At 46.2% G+C, this 19,997-nt stretch overlaps 1 protein-coding gene, 1 long non-coding RNA gene and 1 other non-coding gene across 3 annotated transcripts in view; 2 read left to right on the top strand and 1 right to left on the bottom strand.

Annotated features, from left to right (window-relative positions):
* Positions 1-9,652: 9,652 nt before the first annotated feature.
* TRNAA-CGC (transfer RNA alanine (anticodon CGC)) lies at positions 9,653-9,725 on the top strand. The gene has a single exon. It is a non-coding gene; the product is annotated as a tRNA-Ala (tRNA).
* Positions 9,726-16,897: 7,172 nt separating this feature from the next.
* On the bottom strand, positions 16,898-18,782 carry LOC140688598 (uncharacterized). The gene is made up of 2 exons (XR_012063296.1): positions 18,570-18,782; positions 16,898-18,176 (listed from the first exon to the last, which is right to left on the bottom strand). It is a non-coding gene; the product is annotated as an uncharacterized lncRNA (long non-coding RNA).
* Positions 18,783-18,947: 165 nt separating this feature from the next.
* NFASC (neurofascin) overlaps positions 18,948-19,997 on the top strand; it is a 175,411-nt gene continuing 174,361 nt past the window's right edge. The window contains exon 1 of the mRNA XM_072948373.1: positions 18,948-19,063. Coding sequence (XP_072804474.1) covers positions 18,957-19,063 — 107 coding nt within the window. The 5' untranslated portion in view covers positions 18,948-18,956. The remainder of the gene's footprint in view (positions 19,064-19,997) is intronic.

The raw sequence follows: 19,997 nt of genomic DNA, 5'->3' as shown, positions 1-19,997 counted from the left end.
CTAAATAATATCAACATGGAATTAGTTTTAAAATTCTGGCACCACCACCACAAAAAAATGTACACTGTGCAGCCATTAGGTATAATGACGTAGGATGTATCAAGCCATTTATAAAACAGCGTGTGTGCTGTGACCCCATTTGTGTAAAGTGTCAGGGATTCTCTAGGTAGTGGGGTGAAGGTGGGGTGCTTCCTTAAAGAAGGGAGGCACTTGCAGAAGTTTTCAAACCATGTAGCCTTCCTTAACCCCTCGCCCCAGGAAACTGTGATTTTCTCCTCCGGGAGAGAATTGCCGGAGGTGCACACATACCTATTTGTGTGTGGGATGTGTGTGTGTGTGTGTAGGATGTTGGTGGACGTTCACCAGAAGGGGAGCAGGAATTGGTTCTGAGAGGTGAGATTTTCAAGTGGTTTTTCAGTAGTAATAATAATACCTTGAATAATTATGATAAAATATAGCTTGCTTAAGCATTCACCTGTTCAGTAACATTTGGGTTTTCAAGTTTTGGGCTGTTACAAATAAAACTGCTATGAATGTCCACATACAGGTTGTTGTGTGAGCATATTTTCATTTCTGTGACATAAAAGCCCAAGAGTGCCACTGAGACTTGCTGTGTGGGCTGGGATATGGTCTGTCCTGGAGAATGCGCCATGTGCGCTTGAGGAGGATGTATATTCTGCTGTTGGGTAGGGTGTTTCACAGATGCTGTTAGGTCCAGTTGGTTTATGGTGTTCTTAACGTTTTCTGTTTCCTAAGCTGATCTTCTGTCTAGATGTTCTATCCATTTTTGTAAAAGGGGTATTGAAGTCTCTATTATTGTTGAATTATTTCTTCATTTCTGTCAGTTTTTGCTTCATGCATTTTGGTCTTCTGTCATTAGGCACATATATATTTATAATTGTTTTATCTTCCTGATGGATTGACCCTTTTGTCATTATGAAATGTCCCTCTTTATATCTGGCAACATGTTTTGTTTTAAAGTGTATTTTGTCTGGTATTAGTCAGTATAGCCACTCCAGCTTCATTGTGGTGGTGGTTTGCAGGATCGATCTGCTTCTTTCAGTCTGTTTGTATCTTTCAATATAAAGGGTATCTCCTGTAAACAGAATATGGGTAGATTTTTTTTTTAATCATTATGCCAATCTACCTTTATTTGGATTGTTTGGTCTGTTCATATTAAATGTTTTACTGATGCAGCTGGATTTACAACTGTTATTTTGCTTTTCATTTCTCTATACATCCCATTTTTTTTGTTTCTCTTTTCCTCTTTTACAGCTTTCTTTGCATTAGGTGAATCTTTTTAATGTAACATTTTAATTTCTTTAATGATTTTGAAACTTCTGAAAAATTATTATTTTAATGGTTGCTCTAGGCCTTTTACCACATACATTTCAACTCACTACAACCAGGTTCAGAGTTACACTAGCTTAATTCTAGTGACGTTAGAAGTGTTACTCCTATATGGCTCAATTTCCTTCCCTTTTGTGGTACTATTGTTATGGCAAGGAGATTTTTTAAAGTACAGATTTCTACATCAAACTAAAAAGTTTCTGTACAGCAAAGGAAACCATCAACAAAATGAAAAGCAACATATAGGATGGGAGAAAAATATTTGCAAATTGTATATCTGATAAGAGGCTAGTATCCAAAATATGTAAAGAACTCACATAACTCAGCAGCAACAACAACCGCAAATCCATTAAAACCCAGCAGGCGATCTGAACAGACATTTTTCCAAAGGACGTGCAGATGGCCAACACAGTCATGAAATGGTGTTCAGCATCACTAACCATCAGGGAAATGCGAATTAAAACCGCAGTGAGATATCACATCACACCTGCTAGAACGGCTAGTATCAGAAAGACAACAAAGAGCAAGTGCTGGTGAGGACGTGGAGAAAAGGGAATCTCAGTTCGCTGCTGGTGGAAATGTATACAGGTGCAGCCACTATGGAAGACAGTATGGAGGTTCCTCAAAAAGTTAAAAATAGAGCTACCACATATGATCCAGCAGTTCCACTGGTGAGTACATGTCCAAAGGAAATGAAAAAACTAACTAAAAAAGATATCTGCACCCCATGTTCACAGCAGTATTATTTACAATAGCAAAGATGTGGGAACAACCTAAATGGCCATCAATCAATGATTGGGTAGAAAACGTTTGAGGTATGTACACACAATGGAATATTATTCAGACATAAGAAAGAAGGGCATCTTGCCATTTGTGGCAACATGGATGGACCTCGAGGGCATTCTGCCAAGTCAGACAGAACAAGATACAGAAGTCAGAAAGAAAAAGAGAAATACTTTATGATTTCATGTATAAGTGGAAGTTTTAAAATAAAACAATTGAACAAACATAACAAAATAGAAAGAGAGCTACAGATACAGAGAACAAACAGGTGGCTGCCAGGGGGGAGGCGGGTGGGGCAAGGAAAGAAATAGGCGAGGGAGATTAAGAAGTATAAACTTCCAGTTGCAAAATAAGTGAGTCATGGATATGAAATGTACAGTGTGGGGAACACGGTCAGTAACTATGTAAAATCTTTGGTGACAGAACTAGACTTAACTTGGTGATCATTTTGAAATGTATAAAAATATGGACTCACTATGTTGTATAACAGGAACTAAAATAGTATTGTAGGTCAATTATACCTCAAAAACAAACAAATTCATGGAAAAAGAAATCAGATTTGGTTACCAGAAGTACAGGCAAGGTGGGAGGGGAAATTGGATGAAGTTGTCAAAACACATAAATTCTCAGTTATGATAAATACATACTAAAGATGGAATGTACAACATGATAAATATAATTAATGCTGCTGTAAATTACATATATGAAAGTTGTCAAGAGAATAAATCTTAAGAGTTATCATAAGGGAATTTTTTTTCTATTTCTTTAATTTTGCATCTATATGAGATGATACATGTTCACTAAGCTTATTGTGATAATCATTTCATGTGTGTGTAAGTCAAATCATTATGCTGTCCACCTTAAACTTACACAGTGCTGTATGTCAATTAGATCTCAATAAAACTGGAAGAAAATGCAAAAAAAAAGAATACATGGGAAAATTTAACTTACCCAAAAATTTCTATGAAGTGAATTTTTTCATAACTTACATGACGACGACTAATTTATTCTGAAGTCATTGGGTGCCCAAACTTGACCTGTCATAAGGCAATTAATTATAGCTGTATTCATCTCATTTAGTATGAGTGTTCATGCATTTCACTGCAGAAGTACTAATGTGTTTGATTTACAGGATGCTGCCCCAGACGTCACTGGGGTCGTATAATGTACAGTATCTGCAACAAATTGTCTTCCTAAAAGTCTGAACAATGAACTCTAAAATACATCTGGCTTATCTTCCCAAAAGCTTCTTTTACAGAAGGATGGTCACTTGTATTTCTTCAAGTCCTTTTGGTCCAGGAGAAATTCCAGAGGCTTGAAGTTCATGGCCATGGTGAAACCAGAACTCCCCATAAGGAGCCTCTGAGTGACCACTGAGATGCCAGCTTCAGCCTCTGTGTGGATCAGTCAGACTATGGCCCTTTGAACGTCACCTGCTGCAGAGCCCTGGACCATGCTTCACTGGGGAAATTTCAGAACATCCTGGCAGTGGGATGTGATGTGATCAACCTTGACAATGATAGCAAAGTGGGGGATATTATTTACTAGATACACTCACACTCATGTGGGCAGTCAGCCACACCTACATGACTGGCTCCCAATAAGCTCAGGCGAGCTTCCCTGGCTGGCAATATGCTGTATATGTTGCCACTGTCTACAGAAATAATCGATAAACAACCTCTAATAGGAATATAAGAGTTTTATTTGAGCCAAAGTGAGGAATATTGCCTGGGAGATGCAGATTCAAGAAGCACTTGAATTGTGTTCCACCAGACTACTAAATGGGGGAGGCTTGCAAAGGCAAAGCCCACAAAATTACACAAATTATTTGTCGGGAATTAGAATTAGAGCTGGCAAGGAATAAGGGTATTTGTTAAGTAAGGATTGGTTGGGGTCCAAAATGGCTGCATAGTTACAAAGGGGGACCTTGAGGCCACAGGTTGTAGCTGGCAGCTGCTAGCAAATACGTTTTGAGAATGGCTGGTAGTGTCCTTGAATCTGATACAACTCAGAAAATTCAGGTTCTGAGTAATGCAGGAACGTGTCTGACACCACGTTGACAATGGCCACCCAGCTCCATTTTGGATGCTTGAACCACAGTTAAACCATGTTGATGTTTAAATGCATTCTTTTCTGTGATGGTTAAAGCGGATGTACAATGCATGTGTGGTAGGCCATAAAGCAGGCTGCTTTGGTCAACCTAAAGTTCAGGTTAAATGAGGTACAAGGCTGAATGACTTCCGCATACCTCAGTATGTGAAAATTCCTTCCACCACCACGGATTGTTGCTGGGAAAATTTAGCACTGTCCACACGTCTCCTCTGGGAGACAGCACCTGAAAGTCTTTTCCTGTTGGTCTCCTGGGTCCTGACCTATGTGTCTGTTCCCTCTGTTGATTTTAATCTGCTTCCTTTCACTGTCATAAACTGTAACCATGAATATAACAAATTTTCTGAGTTCTGTGAGTCTGTCTAGTGCATCACTGATCCTTCAGGTGGTCTTGGGGATCTGTGAGACTGCAGCCCCAGCTTCCTCCCTAAATCAGACTCCAAGTGGACCCTGAATGCCAAGCCCTTCTGTCCCATTCTCACTCTTCCACATGCCCCCCCACAGTGACCAGCTGAATGTCCTCTGCAGATCAGTGTGCTGCAGCTAGCTGCCAGCTATCCTCATCCCCAAGGTCGGGGCCCATGGGAGCCAGTGCAACTCCCTGAGCTCCCCTTCAGCCCAGCAACTGAACACTAAATGCTGGTGGGGATGTGGAGCAACAGAACCTCTCATTCATTGCTGATGGGAATGCAAAATGGCATAGCCCTGTGGAAGACAGTTTGGCGGTTTCATACAAGATTAAACAGTCACCTTCGCTTTCTGGCTTCTGAGCTGCTTCCCAGCCACAAGTCCAATTTTGGAACTAAAGCTTGATTTGGACATGGCAGTTTCTTAGCAATGACTTCATGAGATCCTATATAGAAAACTTGCCCCAAACCCCACGCAGTTGAGGTTCTGCGTGGTCACAGCCTCCAACGAGTCACTTCCGTTCTGCAGGCTTCAGTTCCTTAGCTTCCCTTGGGAAGACCGCTCATAACGTGTGGTGTCTGTAAGGGCCTCACCAGCTGCAAAGTGGTCTGCGTACTTCAGGAAAGAATATTTTCAGAGAGAGCACAGAGCGTTCTGTCCTGACTAGCTATGGACAGAAGTCAAAATTCTTGTCTATGTTTCCTTTGTCTCCACTTTCCTTAGGAAAGAAATATTTTCTTTTATTACTAGCAAAGAAAAAGAAGATTTCAAGAAGCTTTGAAAAATAGAATGTAATACCCTGTATCATATGTCGTGAGGGAAATGCAAATTAAAACAACAATGAAAAAAAAAACCCAGCAACAACAGCGAGGTACCACTACACGCCTAATAGAATGGCCAAAATCTGGAGCATCGGCCCCAAATCAACTGAACACGAAACGCCGGTGAGGATGTGGAGCAACAGGTCCTCTCATTCATTGCTGGTGGGAATGCAAAATGGTAGAGCCACTTTGGAAAACAGTTTGGTGGTTTCATCCAAGATTAAACACACTCTTACCGTGTGATCCAGTAATTGGCTTTTACCCAAAGAAGCTGAAAACTTTTTCCCATATGAAAACTTGCACACAGATGTTCACAACAGCCTTACCCATAATCGCCAAACTGGGAAGCAACCAAGATGTCCTTCAGTAGGTGAATGGATAAACACACTGTGGTCCATCCAGACGATGCTATGTTGTCCTGCACTGAAAAGAAATGAGCTATCAAGCCATGAAGAGACATGGAGGAACCTTAAATGTATATCACTCTGTGAAAGAAGCTGGAAAAGCTACCTACTGTGTGATTCTGACTGTAGACACTCTAGAAACGACAGAACTATGGAGACAGTAAATGCATTCATGGTTGCCAGGAGCTGGGTGAGGAATGGGTGAATTGTCAGAGCACAGAGGAATTTTGGGGGCAGTGCAAACACTCTGTATGATACTATAATGATGAATACATGTCATTAATACATTTGTTCAAACCCATAGAATGTACAAAGCCAAGAGTGAACCCTAAGGTAAACTGGGGGAGACAATGATGTACATCGTAAGTTAATCAATTGTAACAAATGTACTGTTCCGGTGAGTGACAGGATATGAGGGATCTCTGTACCTTCCACTCAATTTTGAACCTAGAATGTATATATGTGTGGATATATATATATAACTGAATCACCATGCTGTACACCAGAAACTAACACAACATTGTAAATCAACTATACTTTAATTTAAAAGACTATTTAAAAATCTTGAACCTAAAACCTCTGTTAGAATATAAAATCGTAATTTAAAAATAGATTTGGGCGCAGGGGACACATTGACTCGTGTTTTTATGCGTCCTTTGCCCTGTTTCTTTATGGGCGTCTGTTAAATTGGCTGTAACTATAGGAATGCTCCCTTCCCCTCTCATTTGACGTAATCCTCCTCCCACCTTTTCACCAAGGCAAGTCAGCCTTGGCCACAGGTTTTACCTTCACTGTGACCCCTGCCCCCATCATTCTAGGGGCTTTCCTGTCTTTTTGCCCCCTCCTGCGGTTGCCCCAGCAGGTCCCTGCGTGGCAGGGCAACAGCACTCTGGTGAAGAGTTTCTCCAGAACCACCAGAGCCCAGGTGATGAGATGGGTATCATTGCCCTCCTGACTCCAGCAAGTGTCCCAGCCTCATCCCTCCCAACACGTCTAATGAACCAGAAAACAGAAAATTAACTTCGTGAAGATGCATATGGCGTTCCCCAGGATTAGGGTTCATCCTCATCCCTTCCTCTCAAGACACCCTCATCCCTCTGCACCCCTTTTTGTTCCCCATCCAGCAGACCAAGCAGAGACCAGAAGGATTGGAAAGCCTCTCCACCAACCACCCCAAGGTCATAGCAGAGTGACCGAGTCCCCACTCCCCCTCAAACCACCACTGCACCCCTAGGAAGAGGAGCAGTTCACAAAAGCTAAAACCTAAAGCTTTAGCTTAAACAGTCATCAAATGTTGCTTTCTGCATTTGCTCGAAGACATTCAGCTTCTGGAACCACAGCCCATGGGTTTGAGTCCGATTCTTCAGTTTGCCAGCTGGGAGGCCTCGGGCAAAGTACTTCACCTCTATTTTCAGCCTTGGTTTCCTCGTGGAAATCAAATTCACTGGTGTAATGAATCAGTGTGTTTAACAGACATCAGGTGTTTACACGAGGGACAGGCACACAGTAGGCACGCGCTGTGTGAGCTATTTTTCTTTGATGTAAAAATGTACAAAATTACTTACCAGCGAGATAACTAAACTTCCACCATCCCATTTCTGTCTCCAGCAAGTCTGAGCAAAACTCCTGAGCCCTGAGGATATGCCATGTTCTAGAACTTTTGATACAGCACCAATGACCCCGTGCTGTAAAGCAGGGAAGCAGGGAAAAGTGGGCCCCAAACCAACTCCAGCCAAAAATCCCTGTAGCTAAGGGTTTGGCCCTGCTTCCTCCTGCACTGAGGCTAGAACCCCTTTGCCTGGCATCAAAGCTTAGGCCAACCTCGCTTAACTGTGGGTCTCCATCTTGGTCTCTTACTACTGAACACCCTAAGGGCCTTGACTAATTATTAAAGGAGCCTTCCCTGTCCCCTAAACCAGTATTTTGAAACATCCATTTTTATACCTTAGGGCAAGGCACCACAGTAAAAACTGAGAGAGCTGAAGGATTTTCCTTTCTTTTATAAGGTGAGAAAAGGGCTATCTTGAATGCAATCCCCTTCTCAGATGATTTGAGAGAAACAGAAATATGAAGGTTGAGGACCTAGAAATCAGTTCCCTCAAAACTGCTCCTGTGCACATACTTGGAAAGTCTTCTGCTATGTACAAAAATAGATGTACCCCGTCTTGAAGCCTGCTGTTCTAAGGTGCAATGTCTTAAATGCAGAGGACACTTACTACATTTAAATGTATTTATCTCAAAGAAGAAACAGCAGAATCAAAAGCACAGAGACAGGAAATCCAGAGCAGGTTTGAGGAACAGAGGGCAGTCTGCTCTGGCTGAAGTCGAGGGTGCAAGCAGAGAGAATTCTAGGAAATGAGGCTGGAAAGGAAGGTTGGATCAAAGCACCGGGGACTTGAACACCATGTCAAGGTGTTTGGGCTTCAACTTCATTCCATAGTCACTGAAGAGTCTTGAGTAGAAGCAGTGGCTGTGGGATGATGGCAATAATCCTTTCTTGGGAATCAGAAGAGCTGGGTACAAAGTTTGCCCTGGTATCTGTGGACTTCAGGGAAGTCCCTCTGAGGCTTTGTGTCTTTGGTCAAGTTCCCTAGAAGCAGAGCCTAAGACAGGGATTTGGATGCACAACTATTGAAGGTTTACTCTCAGACACAGAGCATGGGAAGCAGGATGAAGAGAAAGCGGCCAAGCCGGTAAAGATCTTGGTCTGATCCACAGGGGCTCTGGGTGTAACTCACTCCATGGTACAGTCCTCCCTGAGGTAAGGGGCCAGGCTTAGCATCCTGCGTGAGTCATCACTGGTCATCACGCCCTGCAGGCATCCCCGGGAGCAGCTGCTCCTGTCAGCAGAGAAGGACAAGGGGAAGCCATTCAACACCTGGCAGCTGGCGATGGGCGTGCCGGGCTCTAAAGGGGCAACAGAGTCCACTACAGCTGGTTTCCGCTTCTTTAAAAACAGATCTAATACATCAACCTCGCTGAGCTTGTGGTGGGAGCCATGAAATAGAAATTCTAGACTAGGAAGTGGCAACAACAGGGAACAGAACCGTGTGACTGCGCAGCTTCAGGGCAGTAGTGCCAGAGCCAGCCTGTGTCAGCTCACAAGAGCCCACTGCTAAATTTTCAAGAACTTGGCTGTGAAACAGAATTGAGATAGGAAAGAGAGGGTAGCTATTTCAGGAATGACCTAGCAATTAACACCAAGATGGCGGAGATTCAACTCCCAGGAGGCCTTGAGGACCAATATGGCGGGAGGTTTGACTCCTGGTAGACCTTGAACTTCATTACACATTCGCTGTAAGACATTAGCATGGGAAATGTCACTCCCACAGGTGCCATGACAGTTCCAACTAAACTCAGAATAAAGGTCAAAAAGTGGTGGTGGCCCATTTCCTGGGAATCCCAGCCCTTCCCCAAAATAGTTGGAGTAATCCTCCCACTTGTTAGCATATAAAGTTACCAAGCCCATAAAAACTGTCGCCCTTCACACACTCTCCTTTCTGAATGAGACGGACCACAATCTGTCTACCGAGTGTGGATCGCTCTAAATAAATCTACCTTTACTTAACTGTGGCTTGTTCTTGAATTCTTTCCTCCATGAAGCCAAGGACTCACACTTGGCTGGGTGCATCCCAGGAACTCAGCCAAGACCTGGGACATGGCCATCCTCTTGCCCCACATTTTTTTCCTGTATCAGAGTCATTATTTAAAATTAAATTATATAAGCTTATAATTAAATAATTCTATTAAAAACTAAAGTAAGAAATAATTCAGTGGGGAAGATATAGCTCAGTGGTAGAGTGTGTGCTTCGCGTGCACAAGGTCCTGGGTTCAATCCCCAGTGCCTCCACTAATAAATAAATAAATAAATAAGCCTAATTACCTCCCCCCCTCAAAACAAACTAAACAGAAATAGTTCAAAATGCATCATTCCCTAATTATTCCACTACATTTTTCTGCTGTCTATGATATTGACATTATTCATGTCTGTGGTACTGGTGTGATAGTCAGCTACTGTGTGTCTCTTCCCACCTCCACATGCTGTGACTTCATACTGGTACCTTGATATTGACTATGGTAGGAGAATTGACACCATGGAAATTAGAAAATGCTACACATCAGAGCTTCTCATTTTCCCCCCAGTGAACTTATTGTTAAATATTTACCAGCACATTCCTTGCTTCAGACAGACTCATTCTCCCCTTAACACACAAAAACATGCACACAATAGCCAAATATTTGACTGTCCAAGGAAGATTCTCCCTGGGCAAGGGGAGGGGTAGGTGAGAAGCTTTTGTTTGTTCTTGGAATTTTTACAGCTGGGTGTTATTAAGGGAAGAAACAACACCTGGGGGAGTTCGCCTCCCGTCCCCCCACCAACCATTTTTGCAGGTAAGATCCACCTGGTCATGGTACCTGGTCCCTACGTAGCAGAAGGAGCTCATGGCATATGAAAATTTCTCAGATGCTATGAGTCACCTTAAGTTATGGCTGTTCAATTCATTTCAAATGCTCTCTGCATCTGAGAGATGGGCACCACTCATTCCAGCCCCAGCAGGAGGGAGTGAATGACAGGGACTCACTATGACCCAGGAGCTCCCCAGCAGGAAGATCGCATTTCCCCATCTCCTCACACTTCAGAACTGAAAGATTTAGTCCATTTGCAACCCTGAGAGAGAGAGAGAAAGAGAGAGAGCGAGAGAGAGAGAGAGAGAGAGAGAGAGAGAGAGAGAGAGCGCGCACGCGAGAGCAAGATTTCATTATGGAGGCTGTTTTATTTACAAAGTCATTGTTATCTAACAGAAAAATGCTTTGTTGTAAATGAACTCTCAGAGGACCCTTAATGGGAAGCCTGCACACATAGTTGTGAAATTGTGACAAATCTTGGGTTTAGGGCTTAGAAACACACATCAGCCAATCTGCCCAGTCAGATCTACTCTCCTGAGTCCGCTCACCCAGAGGAGGTGGGAGGCAGGAGGGCCACCCATCTTGGGCCTGGCCTCTCCCACTGAGCTTACAGACATGACAATGTATTGATGCATATTTAAAGCAGAAGTTTCCTCCTGCTCATTTCCCAGGGGGTCTGTGCTAATAAATTGGCATTCATAAGATAAACTAATTGAGGGTGGCCAGGCCCACAGGCCAGGTTCTCAGCTGCTACCTCCTGGCTCCCAGCTGATGCTGACGCTGGAAGCCAGCGGGAATTGTGCTGAGGGGCAGAGGGTGGTAGAGGGCAGAAACAGAGAAGCTTGGGTTCTGGAGCCTGGGGTCTGGAGTGCAGGGCCCTGGCTTGCTTCAAAATGGAAGTTCAGCCTGCTCTGCTTTGCCCCAGCCTGGAGGGTCTGGTCCACTGCAGAAGGAAGCATCCTGTACCATTTGGACCTATGGCTCCTTTAGCAGAATGCGATCATAGCCACACAGAAGGTGGAAAGGACCTGCAAGATAACAACGGCCACATTTTCCAGATAGAAAACAGAGACACGGTTGGACAAAGAATTTTTGTACATTTGCTATGTGCAAGAGGCAGTGGCAGAAAGACAATTTGGAGGCTGAAATGTTGCAATGGGTAGGACATTTCGATGGTTTATGGAAAACAAAGGGAAAGATTGTTGTAAATCATACCTAGAAAATCAGAGACTACCATCTCCTGTGGTTGCCACATAAAAGACAAATATCTGGGGGGCTGTGTTTCAGTAGCCAGATGTTTATTTCTGTCAAGTATAGTTATTTCTCCAAGAAATAATTCTAGCCAAGGAAAGTTCATTTCAAATATAAGAAAGGAAACAGACATTAGTTTTTAGGCTATGAGGACAGCCAAACCTCTCTATATTTCCTTTCTTTGGTCTGTTCATTCTTTGTATATTTGATGATACCCAATAATAATTTATTTACTTCAGCTAACCTGTGTTTATTCATCAACAGGGCATTCTTTATACTTATAGATGTTCTCGTGACTGCCTTAGACCATAAATGTCTGTGTGATTCTCTGAGCTAGCACAGCACCACCTACTGGGAGGGACTTGATTCATCAAGGCCCACTCGGAACAGCTGTGCAGGTTGTGCACTGCACAACTCCAGGTGGCACCAGTCATGCGTTAGTCCAGTGCTGTTCAGCAGAACTTTCTGCAATGATAGAAATGGTCTTCAATCTGTAGCTGAAATGTGGCTAATGTGACTGAACTGAATTTGTAACTTTAGTTTATTTAAATTAAAAACCACCTGTGGCTAGTGGCTACTGTCACTGGACAGTGTGATCTGTACTCACAGCAGCTCTGCTTTTATTCATGCATTCATTCATCTACTGAACAAATATTTATGGAGCTTCAGCTGTGAGCAGCATGCTATGCTAAGCTCTGTGAATGCACCGAGAGTAAGACACGGTCCCTGCTCTCAGGAAAATTCCAGTCTAGTTGGGGAGATGTGTTTACAAAGAAACACGCTATGAGGGGCGCTTTACCACATGCACTGCTGCCCAGGTGAGAGGCTGGGCCTGGCAAAGGGAGAGATTTTTTTTCCACCGGACAGATGTGTCAGCTGTGTCTTAAAATAGGAGGACACCACAAAGACAGAATGAGCCAGAGGTTTCAGGAAGAGGAATTGTTTAATACGTTTTAACCATTTGGTTGCCATGGCATGGCTACACCTGTGGTTAGCAGCGCACAATCCCTCTCAAGACTATTTGCACAAATGCATCTGTAAGATAGCTGCATTGAAAAACAAGGAAAAAGAAAAAAACCTCTGGGTTTTCTAAATGCCAGGATTCCCAGCTGGGAAGGGATCTTGTTCATTCCCGCTTGGGGACAGGATTATGAAGCAATCTGCTTAGAAATCAGTCTTTAAAGGCTGCTGGAAAGGCCAGGTTTCCTATATTTAGAGAGAGAAAGAGTCTGAAGCTGGGCTGTCTTCTTGCTGGCTGGCTGGTTGGAGGCAGCAGCAAGAGAAATGTCTGCAATCGTTACTCTTGTCAATAAACAGGTGTGGTCATTCATTGCAGTAGAGAAGGGCTCCAAATATTCTACTTTCTCTAATATATTTGTGTAGCTGAGGTTTGCCCCAAATGATCATGGCGGGTAGCCTTTAGATGGGGACACATGCCCTATACAAGAGTAGGCATTGGGGCAGCTGCAACCTTTGCCTAATTCACAGATCACGGAGCAGGGATGGGGCCATAAGGCAGGCTTATACTTGGGGCTGGTTACCCTCTCTTTGCGGGCCTCACTTCCCCTCTGCCTGCCTCCCTGTTCACTGCCCAGTCTACCAGCAAAGGGACTTCACTTGCCTAGGGTGGAAAACTCATTTCATATCTTGGGGAGGGCTCCAGATCTGGGAGCTAACAGTGTGAACACTGTGTGTGTTTTTCAAGTGATCTTAGGGGCTCAGTTCTCCTGCTCTCAGCAGTAGATTTTTTTTTTCCAGAGCAGAAAGTGAGCAAGCAGGGAGAAAGATGCTCTCCAGCCTGGAACGAGACTACACCTTTCCATTCCTTTGCCTAGTCTTCAAGGTGGGGGGCTGAAAAGAATAGATACTGAAGAAGGTGCCAGATGTGGGGACGATTAGGGGCTTGTGGAAAAGACCACCAGCACTGTGGTTTGGCCAAATGGGAGAAGGATCAGTGCCCATTTGGTTCCCTCTTTCCTTCCCTTAAATCTAGGTACACATTGAGATTTGAACTTTCCTCCTGACCTAGGGAGAAGGGAGGAGATGTTCAGGGAGAGGCAAGAGAGATGAAGGCTTCCAGCTTCTTGGAGAACCTATGGAAAATCAGAGCCCCCCAGTGGCTCCTCCCGTTGTTTTTTCTGCACCTGCCTCCCTGCCCCTCTGCACTGCCTGGGACACAGATTTCCGGAACGTTCTAAAATTTGCTCCTTCTTTACTCCCTATGAGCATGCCACTCAGCTTGCTTTTCCACATCCTCGCCCATCCACCTTGCTCTACCTTAGTGTGGCCATCACTCTGTTCTCGTTCTTCCACAGGATGCCAGAGCCTGTCCCCCAGGGACAGTGTAGGGAGCGTGAGGAAGTGGGGAGGGGGCATACTTGGGAGTCCCGGAGATCTTTGTGTAACTCCCAGTTCCACCATCTTCAAAGTTAGGGGGCAGTCCCCAAGACCTCCCGCACTTCTGACACCAGCTACAAGCTTGGCCCCTCCCAAGACCACCCCCAGGTTCAATAATTTGCTGGAAGGACTCACAGACCCCTCTGGACACGAGTACACTCACAGTTACGGTTCATTACAGGAAAAGGACACAGAGTAAAGTCAGCCCCAGGAAGAGGCGCACAGGGCGGAGCCCAGGAGGGCTCCACACGCGGAACTTCCGGTCGTGGGGACAGTGCTATGTCCCAGCAGTGATGTGTGAGGACATGCACAGAGTACTGCCAGCCAGGGAAGCTCACTTGAGCCTTGGTGTGAGCCCGTTCATTGAGGCTCAGTCACGGAGACGTGGCTACCACTCACGTGGTTGATCTGAGTCTCCAGCCCCCTGGAGGTGGTGCCCCAAGCCCCCACCATAAACCGCATCATTGACATGACTATCCACTGTGGCTGACCCTCCCTCCCGCCCCCAAGGTAGACAAAGACGCTCTTGTCACACAGGACATCCCAAGGGTTTAGAGATTACTTCCCAGAAGCCCAGGGCAAAGGCCAGACCTCTCTTTGGACAAAGTTAATCCTTTACCACATCCCATCTGTGTGATGTTACAATTTTACTAACCTCACTGGGCCTCTATTTCCTCATCAGTAAACTGGAGACAATGACGCCCATCTCACTGGGCTTTTGTGCTGATTCGGTGATCTGACATATGGGAAGGTCCACGAGCATGAAAGGCGTCAACAAAAATCAGGTCCCTCCTGATTTCCTCTAGGTGCTCTGTCCTCATCTCCTAAACTGGTCCAGAACATCAGTCCCTCTCTATTCTTCCAGCATCTTACACCAACTTGCTTTTATTTTTTTTCCCCAGAAAAAGATAATATTCTACATGTTATTAAGCTGCCCCTCTTTTTAAGAGATGTGTGTGTGTATTGTTATTTTTTAAAGTGACTTCATATCTCTCCATTGCACAGATTATCACAATGTATTTGATCACTGCCCTCTGAATGGGCTACATTGAACATCCTTGTGCATACGTATTTTTGTGATTTGTGGCAGTGGGTCTGCCAACGAGATTCCAAGAGGTGGATCTGAGGGGTCAAAGGCTGCATTAAAGTCTTGCTCTGTATCAAGTTAAACCTCCAGCAAAAAATTCACGGAACTGCCCATTTCCCCACACCTTCTGAGGACCATGCAGAGAAGGGTGGTTGGAAGGGTATGACACACACTGGTGGGCCCTGTCCCTCAGCATCCCCTATACCTGTAATGCCAGTGCTGCACTGAGACAGCGTGGGGGTGGGGGTGGGGGCCTTCTCTTGGCCTGAGCCCGGGTTAAGGCCGGGCCTGTGCAGTTTGGTTGGGAGCCACAAGATTTTGCGGCATGTAAAAGTCACCAGTGACTCACTTCTCACCATGACAGAGGACACAAGGAGGGAAGGTTCAGGTCTGGGGTCAGCAGAGTCCATGCCTCCTGGGGTTTCAGCTAGAACCAGAGATACAGACTCAGGAGAGAAAAGGAAGCAGGAAGGCCAGATAAATGTCTGGAAAGAAGAAAGCAGCCATGTTCTGCCCTTGGCGTTGAGTCAGCCTGCTCCTGACACGCTCGGAGACCAGCCTGCACTGGCAGGAGTTGGTCTCTGTCCCGAGTCTATCACCAGTAGGTGGTGCCCCTCCCCTGGTCAGGACAGCCAGCAGCCTGGGGACATGGCGGCCAAGGAAACATCTGCTTTGCCAGCCGCAGGTCCTCTGGTGACTATGCACTCCCCTCAGGCCCAGAAATAATTTCTTTATGCTCAGGCCATGAGACGAGTTCTGGTTCAGTTTCAGCTAACAAATCACTGTGTGAGTTTCTGTTTCTCTAGGCCTCGGTTTTTTTTGTTTGTTTGAAAAAAAAAAGGCTAAGAAGAGAAGGCTGGGTAATAGCTAACATTTGTGCAGACCATTTTGGTTGACAAAGGGCCTTATCTCATTGGTGTTCACTTTACCCCCATTTTACAGATGAGAAAAATAAGTCTTAGAGAGTTTACGTGGTCTACCCAAGTTTATCTTGCTGGTCAGCCAGGACTTGCTTGGCAAATCCTGTGTTCCTTCAACTTGACCATACTGGAAGATTCTAATATTGTAAATATAAGGTTTTTAGTTCCCACCCTGAAATAATTAAGTAGTTTTAATTAGGTGCTTTGAATTATTCCTTGAGCAGGTTACCTGAGTTTTGGTTTTCTGATCTAGAATAATCATAAGTAATATTTATTGAGTGCTTATTATATGACAAACACTAAACTGCATGAGATGTTTCATTTATCCTCACAACTCTCAATGGTCCTAAAATTATCCCCATTTTACAGATGGAGAAACTGAGGCTTGGAGAGATCAACAGCAGTGCACTGGGCATAGAGAAACCAATAGAGACGGGAACACATCAGAAGGCTCTAGGAGAGAGTCTTCAAGAAGATAAAATTGATAGACTACCTGACAGGTCTGAACAAATGGACATAGTTGACAGAGAATTTAGAGTTGAATTATAAACAATTACTATATATCAAACAAAACAAATAAACAAAAAATGACAATGCTTAAGTCCAGAAAAAAAACCCAAAAGTTTGGAGGAAATGAAAAAGTCAGTGGTGAATAGGATGTAAGTAGTTATAATAAGTACTAATTCTGATATAACCAATGTCAAGATACGACTAAATTGGGAGGCTGGAGAGGAGGACAGGAGGGGTATATGTGAGGTGAAGAGGGTCCTTCATAGGGTAGAATCAAGAGATAATGCCTAAAACAGAAGCAAGAAGGAGCAATATGGCACGTGATTTAGAGATACGGAGGCAAATAGCCAAAGAAACAGATCAAAAGAGTAAGAGGGATGACTTCCAGAAAGGGGAACGCATGAGGGAAACATATTTTATAAGAGATCCTATAGAATGATTTGGCTCCAATTCAACTACATGCTTGCATAGCTTTAATACTTTTCAAGAGAAATAAAAGGAAAAATAAATAAATTGCCCCGATTCATCCATATCTGAGTTGGTGGAGGTGGGATCTGAATCCCAGCAGGATGTCTCTAGAGCTAAATGTCACTGCCACTGTGCCATAGTACCTGACAAGTGTCTCCCTCCCAGCACTGTGAAAAGCCAGTGGACGCTCTAAACAAGAAACCCAGCAGCTGACATGCTTAGAATAAATGCTTAGAAAAGGGAAATTCTTTATTCCGTGGGGACAGCCACAATTGGACACTTCCAGCAGGGAGAATAAGAAGGGTCCTGCCTTGGGTCCAGGCCTGAGGGGCCCTGGTGCTTTGAAGCATCTTCTAATTTTTTTAAGTGTTCTCCCAGTGCCTGGGGCTGGCTGGGGACATCTGGACGGGGCTCCTTCATTTCCAGATTCTCCCCTTCAGAGAATTTTCTAGCGCTCTACATCCTCTCCTACATCTCTCCAATGGAGTTGGCCAGACAACCCAAAAAGCTCCAGGACTGGCTGCTATAGGGTCATCCCAGGGCCTCGCTCTGGGAGGATGCACCATTTTATTCACAGGATTGTGTGAGATTTGGTTGCCAGAACGATGTTGAGACAAGATTTTGAGTGAATTCAAATTGTTTGTATTGACAGGGACCCTGCAAAGTCTTTTCCCCGGGGTCCCTGACACCTAGGAGCATCTATGCTTTTAGGTCTTGTCTTATCAACCCCTCTCTTTCCCATCACAGAGCCTTTGACCAATAGTTGTAATTTCAAGTCTCCGAGCAACTGTCTTGAAGAGTGGGGCATTTTGTTAGGTACTTGAACGATTTCATATATCACTGGCAGTCATTCGTTCCTTCAGAAAGTATTTGTTCAGCACCTGCTACGTTCTAGGGCTGGGGACAGCATGGGGACAAGATGCATCCCTGCTGTCCCAGAGCTCACAGGCTGGAGGGGAGACAGGGAGGCAGGAGGGTACAGCTCAGTGAATGGGGTACCAGGGCAGGAGCTGGGCTGAGCAGCACAGAGAAGGGGGCTGAACGTGGTTCTGAATGGGACCTCGGGGGGAGCTGCCAAGGGAACTGTGGTTTGGGCTGGGGGGTAGACTGGAAGCTTCTTCCAAGTGCTCTTCGTAGCCTGAGAGTCTGCGATGTCCCACTCCAGATCCTTCCACGGTTTCGGGTGATAATGAGCTCAGGTCGCTGCTTGTGCACATCAGCCAGGGCCTAACAGAGGTTCCATTTCTGAGCTGGAAGGGACCTGAAGCGATCATCCAGTCAACTTTTCGTTGTTCAGTGGAGAAAACTGAGACCCAACAAAGAAGTGTCTTACCCACGTCAGAGAGTCACAGAGTCAGGAGGGGCCCTTGGGCCTCTGGCCTCCCAGTCCTGGGCTTCTTCCACCTTAACTCAAGGCTGGGACAAGGCCTGAGCCTCCTTCAGGGAGATGAAACTTCCCATTTTTAAAAGGGGACCATTCCACCCCCAGCAGGTGTCACAACATTTCTCACATCCCCAATTCGGGACCCAACAACCCTTCAATCAACAAACGTTCCTGGAGAGTCTATCAGAAGCAAGTCTCCCTGGGAACACACGCTGTCCGACAAATTTCTGCCCCCAAGAAGTCACAGTCTGATGCTGGAAGGGCACATACAGGACAAACACGTGATACCCCTGGGTCTCCAGCGCATCTCCTCCCGTGTGCCTGGTGCGCAGTAGGCGCTCGGCGGACGGAAACGGGCACTAGTTATTCTCATTTTCAACGCGAGTCCGCAGAGAGGCCCGTGCCTCGGTGAGAAAAGAAAGGAGGCGCTTTTCTTCCCGGTCCAGGCTCTGCAAACCGCCCCCCAGCGCGCGGGGCGGGGCGGGGCGGGGCGGGGCGGCGCAGGAGCATCCCGCCCTCCTCCTCCTCCTCCTCCTCCTCCTCCTCCTCAGTCCGGGTCCCCGCTCGGCGCGCGAAGGGAGGGGCGCGGGGGCGCGCACGCAGGGTGTCGGGGCGCGCCGGGCTCGCGGGGACGCGCACGGGCTGGTCTCTGCCCTAATGCGGCGGCTGGCGGCGAGCGGCGCTGCAGCGGACGCGGGGGAAGCGGCGGCGCCGGCAGCGCACAGCGCCGACTGCGCCCAGGGCCGGAGCCCGAGCCCTCGCAGGTAGGTGAGCGCGGACACCGGCGAGATGGGGCTGGGGGTAGGACGGGGTTCATGGAAACCCATCCAGAGACACCCCCTTGTTCCCGCCCTCCTCTGTCCGTCTCCGTCCCCTGACCTGTCCCCATCCCCCTCCACCCACATCCCCGACCTCCTCTCCACAACGTTACCTGCCCTGAATCCATCCTATGTCCCAGTCTGGGCCTTGCCCCATCCAGCTCCCAACCCCCTGCCCGCCCCAACACCTTTTCTGTCTCATTGGCCGTATCCCCTCCCCCTTCCTGCCCCCTCACTCTTTTCCCCTTTCCTTCTGCGCCTGCCTCCTCCGCGAGCCCTGCCCTTACCTGTTTACCTCCACACCCCACTTTGTATGACCCCATCCCTTCTGTTTTTCCTGCCTGGCACATCGGCCCCTCTCCTTGCCCTCCCTCTTCTGGTCCCCAGCTCTTACCCCCATTACTCCAGGTGCCTGACTCTCCATTAGCTCCTTCACAGTTTCTATCCTTCCCAGGTCCCCTCTGCACACCCTGTCCTAGCCCCTTCCCAGCTGCCTCTTGGTTTCCTCTCCAACATAGTCCGTCTCAGGAACCCCATTTTCTTCCCCTTGGCTCTTAGCTGGCCTGTCGCCCATCACCTTCCCCACCTGCCCTTCCTGGTGCTGTTTGTAGTCACACGGCTTGTGCTGAACCCCCTCACCTGCCGCTGGGCCCTCCTTCCCTGCTTGGGGAGGCCTAGGGCTCTGAAGGCCCTGTGTACTCGCTGTTGCAGAATCCACTTATAACCTTTTTCTGTATGTTTGATCCTATTTATGGCTTGGGGGCAAAGGATGCTGGGTGTTAGCAGGCCTCTCTTATGTTCTTCTTCAGCTGCCCTCTGCCCCTAGTTCAGGTTTGTTTCCTAGATGGACGGGGGGAGGAGGTATGAAGCATAGGGAAAC

This window comes from Vicugna pacos, chromosome 23 (assembly GCF_048564905.1).
Source record: "Vicugna pacos chromosome 23, VicPac4, whole genome shotgun sequence".
NCBI classification, from domain to species: Eukaryota; Metazoa; Chordata; class Mammalia; order Artiodactyla; family Camelidae; genus Vicugna; species Vicugna pacos.
This window is presented reverse-complemented; position numbering and strand designations above follow the sequence as displayed.